General features: G+C 39.0%; 1 protein-coding gene across 3 annotated transcripts in view; it reads left to right on the plus strand.

Annotated features, from left to right (window-relative positions):
• LOC102295906 (INSC spindle orientation adaptor protein) overlaps positions 1 to 12,744 on the plus strand; it is a 52,475-nt gene extending 39,731 nt beyond the window's left edge. For all 3 annotated transcript variants that reach the window (XM_005935563.3, XM_014337909.2, XM_014337908.2), the window contains exons 7-13: positions 2,411 to 2,536; positions 6,623 to 6,794; positions 7,079 to 7,257; positions 7,597 to 7,663; positions 8,965 to 9,120; positions 10,021 to 10,097; positions 11,062 to 12,744. In XM_005935563.3, coding sequence (XP_005935625.1) covers positions 2,411 to 2,536; positions 6,623 to 6,794; positions 7,079 to 7,257; positions 7,597 to 7,663; positions 8,965 to 9,120; positions 10,021 to 10,097; positions 11,062 to 11,190 — 906 coding nt within the window. In that variant the 3' untranslated portion in view covers positions 11,191 to 12,744. The remainder of the gene's footprint in view (positions 1 to 2,410; positions 2,537 to 6,622; positions 6,795 to 7,078; positions 7,258 to 7,596; positions 7,664 to 8,964; positions 9,121 to 10,020; positions 10,098 to 11,061) is intronic.
• Positions 12,745 to 13,858: the final 1,114 nt, after the last annotated feature.

Genomic DNA, 13,858 nt, shown 5'->3' on the forward strand with positions numbered 1-13,858 from the left:
ACTCCGGCTTCCTCCCACCGTCCAAAGACATGCAGCTTGTGGGGATAGGTTAATTGGATAATCCAAATTGCCACTAGGTGTGAATGTGAGTGCGAATGGTTGTCTGTCTCTGTGTGTTTGCCCTGCGACAGACTGGCGACCTGTTCAGGGTGTACCCCGCCTCTCGCCCCATGAGAGCTGGGATAGGCTCCAGCGCCGACCCTGAAAAGGATAAGCGGAAGCGAATGGATGGATGCAGGAGATACAGTTTAAATATATCTGAAGCTTAAACAAACAGTGCATTTATAACAGCTGATCTTGGTGTCAGCCAATGGCACACATCCTATGGGAAAATGTCATAAAGGGCACGATATCGATTTAGTTTAACTACAGTTGCTGCTGTCTCTGTAAGTCGCTTTGCAACCCACCTGCACCCCAGCTCCTCCTTTCCAAGCTGCATCTGACTTCAACTGAGTTCAGTTTTATTTATATAGCAGCAAATCCAACACACAACAGTCACCTCAAGGTGCTTTATATTGTACATAATAATGTGTAAAAAACCCTTAATACTTATACTTAATAAAATGTATTTCTGATGCTGGCTGTGGCACTGCGAGTCTTGATATTGCTCTTCCATCCTAAGGCTTTGTGTGCAAATAGAAATGCAGGAAGTTCCTGGACCATACTGCCAAATATAAATGACTGCAGATTAAATCATATTTTTTGACTGCAATGGCCTTGAGTGAAATATGTGTATAAATACAAAATGTCACTGAAGACATAATTCGGTTGGTTAAATACTTCTGGACACTAAATATTTTAAAAAATAATAATAAAAATAGCTTTAAATAATTTAAACCAAACCAAATGCTCGGTGCCACAGACTCGTTTTGAACATCAACTTTAAGTGAGATTTGCATCAGAGTGAAGTAACAGGATCAACAGGCTCTCCAGCGCCACCCAGGCATTTGGAATCAGCATGTAAGCCTCTCAGTGTTTTAGAGGGTTTACTGAAAACTGTCCATCAGTATTGGTAGTTCTTCCAGGTATGGTGGTCCGATACAGCGTAGGCAGCAAGCGGGGAAGTAGCGGTCAGGCTGGAGGGCAGGATGATTAACCACTCCAAGCCCTGGCAGCATGGCCTTAGCAGCATATGAGACATGCCAGCCCAGTATAATTGCCTTATTAGGATAATGGTGGTAGTTACAGGCTTCATCTTCCTCCAGGTAATTCTAGCTATCTGCACAGTGAATAGAATTCAATACCTGCAAGTGTTTTTTGTCAAAGGGGTGCTTTAAAGTGGACATGCAGCCAATACAGGAGGATCTGTTTTTGTTTGTTTACACCAAGCATACGCAACAGAAAATGCACAGTTATTATGGCTAGCAAATCATCTTTTTTCCCCCTTCTCAGTGTTTTCTATTCATGAAATATATATATTTTGGCTGTTTTAACCTGACATGATAGATTGTGTGAGCTATTTGATAGGTTCTGTGGTTGGCAGGCTCACTGAATGAAGCTGGCCAAGTCTATCGGTCATTCCGGGTCTCTTGGACTCTTTAAAACCAGTATGCTGCTATTGGCTTAAATGTGTAGGGATAGTTGGCTCTCATAACACAGTCTAGCAAGAAGTAATTTGATCCATTGTTTTGCACAGTAATGTGCGCTTCAAGGCAAGAGCTGACAATGATGCATCCTGAATAATTTGGCGTTGAGCAATCTAATGTCAGGCCTGTGAACGTTGCAAGTTGGACTCTGAATGTTTTACCAATTTTTGTCCCACTTTCACTAATGCTTTGAAAAATAGTAAAGTGTCCCACTGACAAATTTAGAAACTCAGGATAGACTTTAAGCAAAAAAAGGACTGTTGCCTCACGGCAAGAAGGTCCTTGTTTTGAATCAACTGAATTAGGATTGTCTTGTTGAAATATAAAGTTTATACCAGCCGTCATGTGAACAGCTTCTGCATTTACACTTAGCAGAAATAAACCAAGTGATAATGATTAAGCCCTGTGTCAGACTGCCAACCTGTCCATGGTCTACCCTGCCTTTCGCCCTGAGACAGCTGGGATAGGCTTCAGCCCCCCCCAAGCGGAAGAGAATGGATGGATGGATGATAATGATTAATAATCATAATGATCATCCAGTCTCACATGAGTCTAGATAAACAGTTTTTATTGTTTATATATTCTTGTTTTGCAACTTTCACAAAGCATTTGTGAAACATTGGTTTCATAAATGTATTACATTTTTAAAGTTCTTTTTTACAGTGACTTAGTAGCTTTAGCTTGTTCCCCTGATCAAGACTCACCGAACAGATGATGCTATTGTGGGACCTGAATGTGGCACTGAATAACATGAGTGCACATACAAGCGTGCACTTTTCTCCTTAGACTTAAATATTAAAATAACACATTTTCTTTTCCTACAGGAAGGAGCTGTGGTAGCCCTGTTTAAGATCTGCAGACAGGACCGCTTCAGAGATCTCTACGCACACGCTTTAAGAACAGTGGCCTCCATCTGCTGTGTGGAGGAAGGCATTAACCAACTGGAAAAGGTAAAATTCTCCGCCTTACACACTCAGGTACACATGTATGTGTATAAGGGTGTGCAGCGATTTACAGATAAACTGTGAATAAGTAAAGGTGGCCCCAAAGGAAATTTGTCATTAGTTTGTGGTTAGAATGAACAAATCAAATAAAGTGGGGAAGAATAGCACATGTACCTCACATGCATGAGGCACTATTTCCAGACTTTCAAGTAATAAACAAAAATGGGTACACGCACGTATTTAAGATATAAGGGGAATGAGAGATTACATCAGTCTGGAGTAAAAGTAAGTCAATAAAATAAATCCAGTAAAAACCGTGAGTAGCTCCAGTCCAGCCAGATAATGTTTGGCTGAAGTTGTAAGTCAGTAGTAAGATATGACTGCATATATATATATATATATATATATGTATGTGTGTGTATATGTATATGTATATGTATATGTATATGTATATGTATATGTATATGTATATGTACATATGTATATCTATATGTATATATATATGTATGTATAGTTTATTTTCACAGGTGAAAATGTGAACATATATATATAGTTAATGCTTCATGCAAGACACATGAGGTGGTGTCATTGCTGATGGTGCTAGTGTTTAGCAGTAATTAAAATTACATTCCCTAAAAATGTTGCTCATTACTTCTGGGCCATGTGAGACTCACCTCAGGTAAAGAGTATAAACATACTGCTGCTGGTTTCTACATTTGGCTGCTCTCAGTTGCAAAATGAAATGTGGAAGCTGTCAGTCAGTTCCAAATTTAACAGCAACAGCATTGTGTCTCACAGTAAATAATTGATATTCATGTGGCAGCTTTTCATTCTTCACAAGTCCATTTCTGACTCCTGAACAACTGCCTGTATTTTTAGGGAGTAAACTTTCAACAACAGTAGCTGAGCTGCGCACTTTTCTTATTTACTTGATTAAATTTTCATGAATGAGCTCACTAGCTCCAGTTACCTCAGAGCCGAGGACCTACTATTAAACACTGCTGTGTAATTTAAAGCTGAGGAAATGTTATATTGCGTAGGTGAGGGAGGTGCGTAAGCAAGGTACATGTTTTGCTCTTCTGGAAAAATTATATAGTGAATACACCAAAATATAACTCATGAATGTGTGTGTGTGTGTGTGTGTGTGTGCGCGCGTGTGTGTGTAGGAAATAATGTGAGACAGGCAGAGGAAAGACTAACGATACATCCATCTTTGTTCGTCCTTGTTCATTCTCTATGGAGAATTCAACCAAAATAAACAACAGACGCACCTGTGTGGGACGAGCGTTTACAGAAAGACAAATATAACCTGATTGCAGTGAATAATGATGCCACAATGGTGTCTGTTCACATATAGAGCAGCTGGGACAGCATGAATCATCCGTGCATGAAAACTCTTTAATGGGAACCAAAGTCCGCCCCAGATTAGCATAGCAGCCTCTTCCAGGGGGAAAAGCTGTCAGGCAAGTCTACGCTACCAACCGCTCACTGGCGATTCGCTCAGGCTTGAGAAACACAACTGTCACCGTTGAAGGATCAAATAAAGGGGGCCCATAACGCACCTGCAGTGCTCACTGGTGGCTATACTTCTTAGTTTTATCCCCAACCGGATCATTATGTAATCATAACATTTCCAGGTGAATTCAGGAAAGGCAAGGTTGGTTATTGATTCAGAAAAGATATGCTCAATGAACAAAGAAAAGGAACAGCTTTGCATCGTGGGCAGAGAGCATGGGTCAGTGCGATATTTAACTGACTGAAAGTGAAGGTTTCAACCCACACTCGTAAAATTTCAAATAAGAGTTCAATAAGCAGTGGCCACACTCGAAAAATATTTTATGCCCAAAATGCTGACTTTAACTAACCTGATTACTGTAAATGTTCCATGTAATTCTTTTACATAGGCACATTCTAAAGCAGCGGTCCCCAACCCCCGGGCCTCGGACCGGTACCGGTCCGTGAGTCGTTTGGTACCAGGCCGCGAGAGTTGAGGATCAGGTGTGAAATGTATGGTTTTCAGGGTTTTTATCGCTTTTCAGCATTATTTTGTTATCGTTTTTATCGTTAACTTGGTTTTCCTGGGTCTTTTCACGTGTGTTATGAATAAATCTTATTTTTTTCGGTACCGGTACTAGTTTTATTTTGTTGTATTTATCCGTGACACCTTAAAGGCCGGTCCGTGAAAATATTGTCGGGCATAAACCGGTCCGTGGCGCAAAAAAGGTTGGGGACCGCTGTTTTAAAGTGTTAAAGTCTTGGAATTTGGTAAAAGGAAATTTACTTGATTGGTATACATTAATTTATACCAAGCATATTTCCTTAGTGATACATTATTTCAATAAATAACACTTTTATTTCACTTGCATTTTACTTGAAAGTATTCCTTCATCTTTATTGATGGTAAAGAATCTTTTTTTTTCAGTGTGTAGGGTTGTACCAGGAGATTTAGCACGAAGTTGGCTATTGCAGCACCAAGACCTTATGAAATTCTCTCTGTTCTACAGTATGTCCTTTCCGTGATCTCAGTCACAGCAGGGATCTACCACAGAAACACTTCAAACTGTGAGCAGGTGTTAAACTATTTCTTTTAATATTCCTAGTAAAGAAGGAAAGTTATTTGTCATTTATCCTGATGATAAATGAGACACATCCTCTGGTCTGATAGACGAGGAGCTGGGGATCATCCTATTTTAGCGAGGAGGAGGAGTTAGGGAAGAGGGGACAGGGGAGCAGTCGATGAACGGAGGTGTAGAGAGTAGATTGTTCCACGTCAGTGGGTCGCGCTGGCACAGTGCTGCTGACGTCCACAGAGACAAAAATAGGGAATTGCCCTGTGAAGCTTGGTGCGTTGATGCTCGTCAGCAGATATGACTGACAGGTGTGGCTGGCTGAGTGCTCCACTCCAGATATCCGTCTGCAAACTTGTGTAAACTGTTTTCAGGAGTGACGGCAAGCAAATTTGTTTTATCATGAATGGCAACAAAAGCTATGATTGAAAAATGACTGCAAACTCTAAAGTAGCTGATGTTTAGAATACTGCAGTTTTCCCGTGCATACATTCAAGTATGATTAAAACGTTTAACTTGTAGTTCTGACTTTTTTCACAGTATCCTCTGACTTTCAACTCTTACAGATATGAAAAATTTGTTCAAAACTACTGCAGAGATTTGCGGAGTAGCCGCTAACATCAGTAGCAATGTTTGCATGAACTGATCAACACTGCCCCCAAGTGGATAGAAACCTGTCCTACCTCTTTATTTCCTCGTTCCTCTACAGTCTTACAGCCACGTACAAACAAATAAGCAAACACAAATTCATTGGAGCATACATTAAATCAATACATGACCTCATGCCCACAAGAAAAGTTTTGTTTATAGGGATGAGTACTTCCTTCTCTCCTATAACTCTGAGTTCCTCCCTTACTTCCTCACCGATGATGCACACGCTCTGGGTCGATGCCAGTCAGATATACAAGTTTCTCAGCAGCACATTAACTCTAGTAGTTGGCCATTAAAAGGAAGTGGTGTTTTTAAAATATTGATGGCTTTATGGGGAGAGGTGCTGGCTTTAGTCAAGCTGATGCCATGGAAACGTCACTGTCCGTCTGGACAGCCACTGCAAATGTGTTGTTAGTTGAAGCTCTTCAGCTTAGGAATCAGAAATGGGTTTTAAGAACCACATTGAGGATTCAACATGTTTGAGTTTTCCTCGCATCTGTGTTGTTTTGCCAGTGCCTGATCCTGAAACAAATTCTAATAAATAGAACCTTTAATGAAATGTTAGTAATGAATCCATATCCTTTACATTTTGTTAGTCTAAGCTGTTTACGATCAAGGTTAGCGTGCTAACGTGTGAGACCAAAGATGACGCAGGCCACTGTATATCATGTGACGATAAGCCATCAGTTAAAACCTCTTGTCTCACAGTGAAATAAAGTACATGTACATAGTTTCCCCATTCGCCGAGCAGCTATATTTCTGTTTGCGCGCAATTTTGGAATAAAAGAAATAAGACAAATAAGTGAGTATGAAAAGAATATGACTGCGTGTTTCCACTGCAGCAGTAAAACAGTCCCTGCTGTATGTCTAATAGGTGGACGGGATCCTGTGCCTGGCAGACATCTTGACTGATGACAGCAGCGTGGAGGCAGCCAGAGCTGAAGCGGCAGCTGTTGTAGCTCAGATCACTTCGCCTCACCACACATCCACTCAGCACCTCGCCAGCTTCCTGGAGAGCATGCACGACATTGTCACGGCGCTCATCAGTGAGTGGACGCAGTGGTGATGACCTCACTCTGACCACTGATTTATAGGAGGAAAAAGTTGTTTTGATTTCATAGAAAATTATGAGTACGTGATTGTTTTAGCACAAGGCTAAACTTTACTACCTTACTGAATTTCTTTTAAACCTCTATAAAACTCTAAACAAGCGAAAGAGAGGGGATCAGTCGTATATTTTGTGGTTTGCTTTACTTGCATTTTGGATGTTACGGTGTATTAATAATACCCCTGCAGTTTGGTACGTTACGTCTTTTTTTTTTTCTCTCAGAGTTGTGTGAGACCGCATCCTGTGGGGAAGTGTTCCTCCTGGCGTCGGCTGCCTTGGCCAATATCACCTTCTTCGACAGCATGGCCTGTGAGATCCTCCTGCAGCTTAATGCCATCCACATCTTACTTCAGGCCTGCAAAGACCGCCAGAGAGTTGACACACCCTACTCCAAAGACCAGGTACATGTTTCCATGTATGCAATGTTTTTCTTACTCTAAGTGTCACATAATAATAATAATAATAATAATAATAATAATAATAATAATAATAATGGATTGGATTTATATAGCGCTTTTCAAGGCACCCAAAGCGCTTTACAATGCCACTATTCATTCACTCTCACATTCACACACATGTATGCAATGTTTTTCTTACCCTAAGTGTCACATAAAAGCAAACATACTATATAATTACACTATTACTAACAATAATGCAAAAATCAACCTGTTTTTAAGCAGTGCTCTCAACTATAGTTCTTTGCCAGACCTTTAATCATTTTGTTTTTGTTTAAATCGTAGGTGGTGACAATCTTGGCAAACCTGTCTGTCTTAGAGCAATGCGCATCTGAAGTCCTGCAAGAACAAGGTAGTCTGTTTTCTAACTATAGCTTTTTGTTCCTTTTTACCCATATTTGGGATTTTTTTCCCTGGCTACACTGCAGTTTAATCAAGGTAATACACTCATGGGGCCTCTTCATTAGGTACACCTGTAAAATCTAATGCACTCTATTACAGCAGCTCTGAAATAAACTCTCCTTTAATGAAGCCTCTACATTTTCAGTTTTTGCTAATGTTTTCAAAAAGGTGATAATTTATACTGGTGGTTAGTGTTGTTGTACTGGACTGGAGCATTCCTACACATTTGTTCCGCCCACCTCTTGTACCTAAGAGGTTTCAAATATTAGGAACTCCTTTAAACTTAATACTCCACTAAACCTCCAAAATGAATATAAAACTTTAAATTAAATTAATGGTAGTGGAAACTACCAAACTGCTGACTAGATGAAAGTAAAAGTGAAACGCTTCAGTGTAATTCTTTTTTATTCCTCAGGAGGGCAGCATCACTTTAATTTCTGTGAACTAGCTTAGAAGAGCTGAAAACATCAGACATTGAACATAAAAATATATATATTTTTAATAAAGAGGTATTATTTGTTAAATAGAGTTACATAGAGATAATATGTGTTTTGTATCATTTTGTAATCCTTTCATCATTCCCATTTGTATTTTTTCAAACTCTTTTCCTTTTTCTGTTTAACGTATTCCACTGGCTCTGTACTTCTTACACTATAAAAGAGTGAGATAGATAGATGTGTCTGAGTCACTGTCTCAGTCTCACACTATCGAATGTTGGCAGTTTCAGTCTCTTTTTCTGCTCATTAAGGCCAGTTTGCTTTTATTTTTCATACGAGCACCTCAGTGGAAAAAAAATCTGATTGTTTTTGTTACAAAACATTTTTATCATGTATTAAGCAGCTAAAAATGATTTAGATTTATTATCTCTCAATGTCACTTTATGAGTTTTGGCCTTTGAATTATAGCATTGCCCTTAGGGTGTTAGCCTTATAACTTATTTTTCAGAATAATTTTGAAATATTATTTAACAATAACTGGCTGAAGGGCTGACTGACTGCCTTCAGTAATTTTTTTCTTTATTATACTAACTGCACTTTTTCTATATCCTTTCTCACAGGCATGTGTAGAAAGTTTTGCTTCTTTCTTTTTCACTTGAAACCTTGACTCTTGTGTAACTTTTTGTCTGGAAACTTTCAAGTCTCTCTAAATGTGTTGTTTTGTTCCTGCTCTTATATTACATTTTACATTTTGCTGGTTCCTATGTGTTATTCTCCTGCCTGGCTAATCTGTGCTGAATATTATATATTCAAGGTATAGAAAGACTGCTACTGTTGCTGGGAGAAAAACCATCCTCTTCCAGTCCATCAGAGGGCGCTGCCTGTGAGCGTGTCCAGCAGAAAGCTGCCGTCACACTGGCCCGACTGAGCAGAGACCCTGATGTGGCCCAAACAGCTATCCAGCTCAAAGGTAGTGAGGCTTTGTGTCTTTTGGAACACTTAACAATTATCTTATTTATTAAATATCGCATTGTACAAAATGTACAAAAGAAGTAAATGAAATGCATTTTGTACAAGGTGATATGTGTATTTAATAAAAAAAATTGTTAAATGTTCCAAAAGACACACACGTCCAATCCACACATCTGGCATAAGTAAACTAATATATAAAACACACACACACACACGCACACATAAGTGCTGTAAGTCTGTCGGTGGCCACTAGAGGGTCACAGACAGACAGTAAGTAGGAAAATGGAAAGTATTTTGTTTCTGTTTTATCAGTTTTGTAGCTTTTTAAAAAAAAAAAAAGTCTGTTTTTTGTTTTGTTTTGTATATTTATGCAACCATCTTAATACAAACATATGCATTTATGCAATTCAATAAAATCTATTTTACATTGCGCCAATTCACAACAGTTGCCTCAGAGAGGTTTATATTGCAACGTAAAGCCACTACCGTAATCAGATGATCAGCTGGTTTTGACTGACATAAGTAAAAATGATTTTGGCCACATAAAGATATTAGTTGGATATCAAATCCTCATAATCAATACTCTTTAAAAAATGCCTGATAGACCAGAGGGAAATAATTTAAGAGTATTGGTTGTACATATGTTATTCTGCATAGCTGATTTTTCTGAATCCTTTAATCTGAATTTGAAAAAGTTACATGTTTCATAGTCTGTATCAGAAGTGACAGAGCGACTGAATCTCTCTTCTTTTTTAAAGGGGTGGTATTCAATTTATTGATCACAGAATGCTAAAAAAGACTTTTACCCAGAAGTCTACAACACACAGCTACAGTTGCTCTGTTTGACATCAAAGAGTTGGACAAGCTGCTAACTGAAATGTTCCTCTGTTGTCTTTAGCTGTTCCTCGCCTTATTGAGCTGTGTCGCTCCCCTACTGAGAGAAATAACAGTGACTCTGTGCTGGTGGCTTGCCTGGTAGGTGGAAACCGTGTGTTTTTATTTGTGTGTGCACATACAAACCTTTACATATGTGTAAATTATTCTGTGTACTGAATACAAATACATCATTCAAACTCACAAACTGCCTATTTAAATTTGACTCCTAATATACTATACATTTTCAGCGGTAAAAGTAAGTGCAATACACCACAGGCCCACAATCAGTGCTCCTAATATTGTCCTATTTAATTACATTTAAAAGGCAATTTTTAAAAAGCGGAAAATATATCAACCTTATCCTCTCCAAGCCACGCTGAGAAAGCACCATTTCAGACGCTGCGTGTTTAAATATGTACATATCATGAATAATATCTCTGCTCATACATTATCATTCTGACCATAATTATTGAGACCAGATCTTGGGGCTGATGAGGGGATTTGAAGCACATAATGGTCAGGAGCTTAATTGGGCTGCCTCGCTGCGCTGAGAAATGCCTTCTTCTTTACTGTAACCACACTCAGTCTATTCAAATTAATGCGATTCCATCTTATCCTTTTGGCCAAGGGTTAAGTAGCGCGTTTGTAGATGTTGAAGTTTTACCTTCAAAAGACGCCGAGCTTTCACAGATCATTTGTAATTTTCAACATAAATGTTGGAGGCTCTCGTGGCTGAATGGATTAGAGGCATCATGTGTAAAACTTGTGCGCTCTTCAAATAAAGCGAGACACTGGGAAAAACAAAAAACAGGGTGATTTTAAAGAACTTCTAGCCCAGTAAAGGTTATAGGATTGAATTTGGTATTTTCATTACAGTTTCTTGCTGAAAGTGTAAGGATGCATAAGTTTCTTTTTGGTTGTCAAGCCATATTATTCATGTGCAGTTGCCTGTATGCATGATTGCATATTTACTGTATATGTGCAGCACAATGATGAGATATGATAACATGAATGTCTGTGTGGTACGTGTGTTTGCTAACACGCTTACTGTGCATGTCTTCAGGCTGCTTTGAGGAGGCTGGCAGCAGGCTGTCCAGACAGCATCGAGGCAGCCGACCACCAGCAGCTGATCAAACCACGTCTAGTTGACTCTTTCCTGCTGTGTTCCAACATGGAGGAGAGCTTTGTATGATCCCCTGCACACCAAATCACCGAGAGTGAAGAACTCTCATTGTCAGTACAAAACCGCGCGTGTTCTGAAGGAGTGTATCTGTTTCATGACTACAGCTTTGTTTGAGTCTAAATTTCTCGTTCAGTTAATAGGAAATAGCTGAATAGATGCAGAGGACATATAAATGTGTATAAATGTGTTGCATAGTGCAACTCAGTTTTCAGATTAAATGCAACAAACATGTATGTTGTTTTAGGAAAACGTGGGTCATTATTTCATGTTATTCCACAGAGAATTTCATTATTTCATTAATCATAACAGTAAGTATTTGTATAAGTAGATGAAACGTTTTGAAAAAAAATGCAATGAAATGCTTTAAATTTGACCACTGTGCAATTTTTTTTTACATTGTTTCTGAAGCGTTTTGACTCTATAAAAGGTTTCAGAGAAAACTGTCAATCTGAAATGTCTATCATTTAAGAACTGAGATTTAGTTTTGGTTTATTTTTTCCTCATCTCCTTCAAATAATAAACTTTTTCAGTGAGCAACCTTTTTTTAAAATAACTAAGTAAGTAAATTATTACCACTGTCGTGTATGTTTTTGTTTGCTTTTGTTACAGTCATGTGAAAAAGAACGTTTTTCTAAGTAAACTAAGCAGCCCTGTAATTTAATAGCTTAGTTTAATAGGAAACAACTCTAGCAGCAATAACTTAAAGGATGACTGAAATATGAGCTTATCGGTCTGTCAAATCATTGTGGAGGAGTTTTGGTCTATAGGCATTTGTTTATACACAGCTTGCTTAAGGTCCCTCCCACAGTATTTAATTTGGGTCGAGGTCTGGACTTTGGGTCACTGCAAGGCCTTGAGCCATTCCTTTTTGAGCCATCCTGTTGCTGATTTGTTGCAGCGCTTGGCATCATTGTCCTGTTACATGAGCCAATCTTGACCAAGCTGGAGCTGTCAGACAGAGGAGTTTTTGATCAACTCAGTGAATACAAGGTCATTGTTAATTGAGGATTATGGTGATAATTACACATGTAACTAACAGAGAGAAAAAAAAAAAGTCCATTAATTAATTAAGAAACGGGTTAACCGCTAACAGTCATGGTTAATTTATCTTTCAAAGCTCCCAGACAGGCAATGTAAAGGAACCCAATTCTCCTATCTTCATTGTGTCTTAGTTAAAAGATGCCAAAAAGATGCTTTAGCCAGTGCCTTAGTGAAGGTCATTTTGGTATTTTTGAATGCTGTCGCTTATTGAATGCTGTAAAATCTTCTGTTTTGTTACAAAGAAATAAATTGTCTTTGGTCAGTGCCTGTTATGTGCTATGACAGTACATGGTAGCACAAGAGTGTATACCACACAGAAAGAGAGAAATGTTTTAACCCAGTAGTTCAGAACAGCAGAATACGTTGTGAAGCACCACAGTCTGTCTTTTCATCACATTTTACTGAGGTCAAGAGCAAGATGTTGTGAATTTTAGGGCTGTTAAGAGTGCTCTGTATTTATAATATCTATCATTATAGAAAATGAAATCACTAAACAATAAATACAAACAAATGTCTGGTTAATAGCCTATTATTGAAGACACGGTTTACTGTGTATTTAAATCATAAAGCAGGTTTAATAAATATATTTATAACAATAATAAAAGCTTTTCTAAAGAACCTACAGACAAATGTCACCCCTGGATTTAAGGTGTTTATCCAGTGTATTATATTCCAAGGTGTTTTCATTCAAAAGTCTGTAAGCACTAACGCCGCCTGCTCAGCAACAAACTGCAGCTCAACACAACAGATAGCTCGCAAACTTTGTGGACTATTTAGCAAACCAGATATTTCCCCTGTAGTTGGTAGAGAGCAAATGCGGATCTGAAAGAAGGTAAATATTAGACTTTTACGCACCAGACCACACAAACGTACCTGAAAGAAATCTATCACACTGCTTGGGCAAGTAAGTAACTGCTAACAATGTAGCCAATTAATTAAAAGGGGCATGTCAGTACTATTTTACTATAGTACTGCCTATTGTTGCTAAATAGGCAAAAAACAAAACACCAGATATGTGAAAAGCTTTTGAATGAGGCTCACAGGGAAACATCAAAGTGACGAGACTAAGAGATGGTGGATCCAAAGATTTACCTATTGGTCCTCGGTGCACCACCGAGTTCTCTGAGAGAGAGTCTAAGGAGCCTGGAAAGAAAAGTGTCTGGACTTCTTTAAGTTGCTTGAAGACGTTTCACCTCTCATCCGAGAAGCTTCTTCAGTTCTAGGGTCAAATGGTGGAGAGTCCCAGATTTAAGCCCTGTCCACCAAGAGGGACAATGGACCCCCTAATGATCCTCTACCTAATCACATGAGCCAAGGAGTGAAAATGGGTGTGGATCACAATCAGCCAGGGTTTCGGGTGAGTTCATTGTGAAACCTGGCCCCATCCTCTCATGTGATTTCCTGAGGTCAGATGGCCCAGGATGTGAGTGGGCGTTAAGGCGTCTGGGGAGGGATCTCAAAACTGGATTATAGATGGCAGAGAGTTGGTGTCGTAAACCCCCGCCTCTGTTCAAAGATGGTCGCTCACAGTGGACATAGATGGCTTCTTTCACTCCTCTTTCAAACCATCTGTCCAAAATGTGAACATTGGCATCCTCGAAAGAGTGTCCTTTATCCTTAAGATGCAGATGGACAG

This window comes from Haplochromis burtoni, unplaced genomic scaffold, assembly GCF_018398535.1.
Source record: "Haplochromis burtoni strain Fernald_Lab_line unplaced genomic scaffold, NCSU_Asbu1 Contig_197, whole genome shotgun sequence".
Lineage (NCBI taxonomy): Eukaryota > Metazoa > Chordata > Actinopteri > Cichliformes > Cichlidae > Haplochromis > Haplochromis burtoni.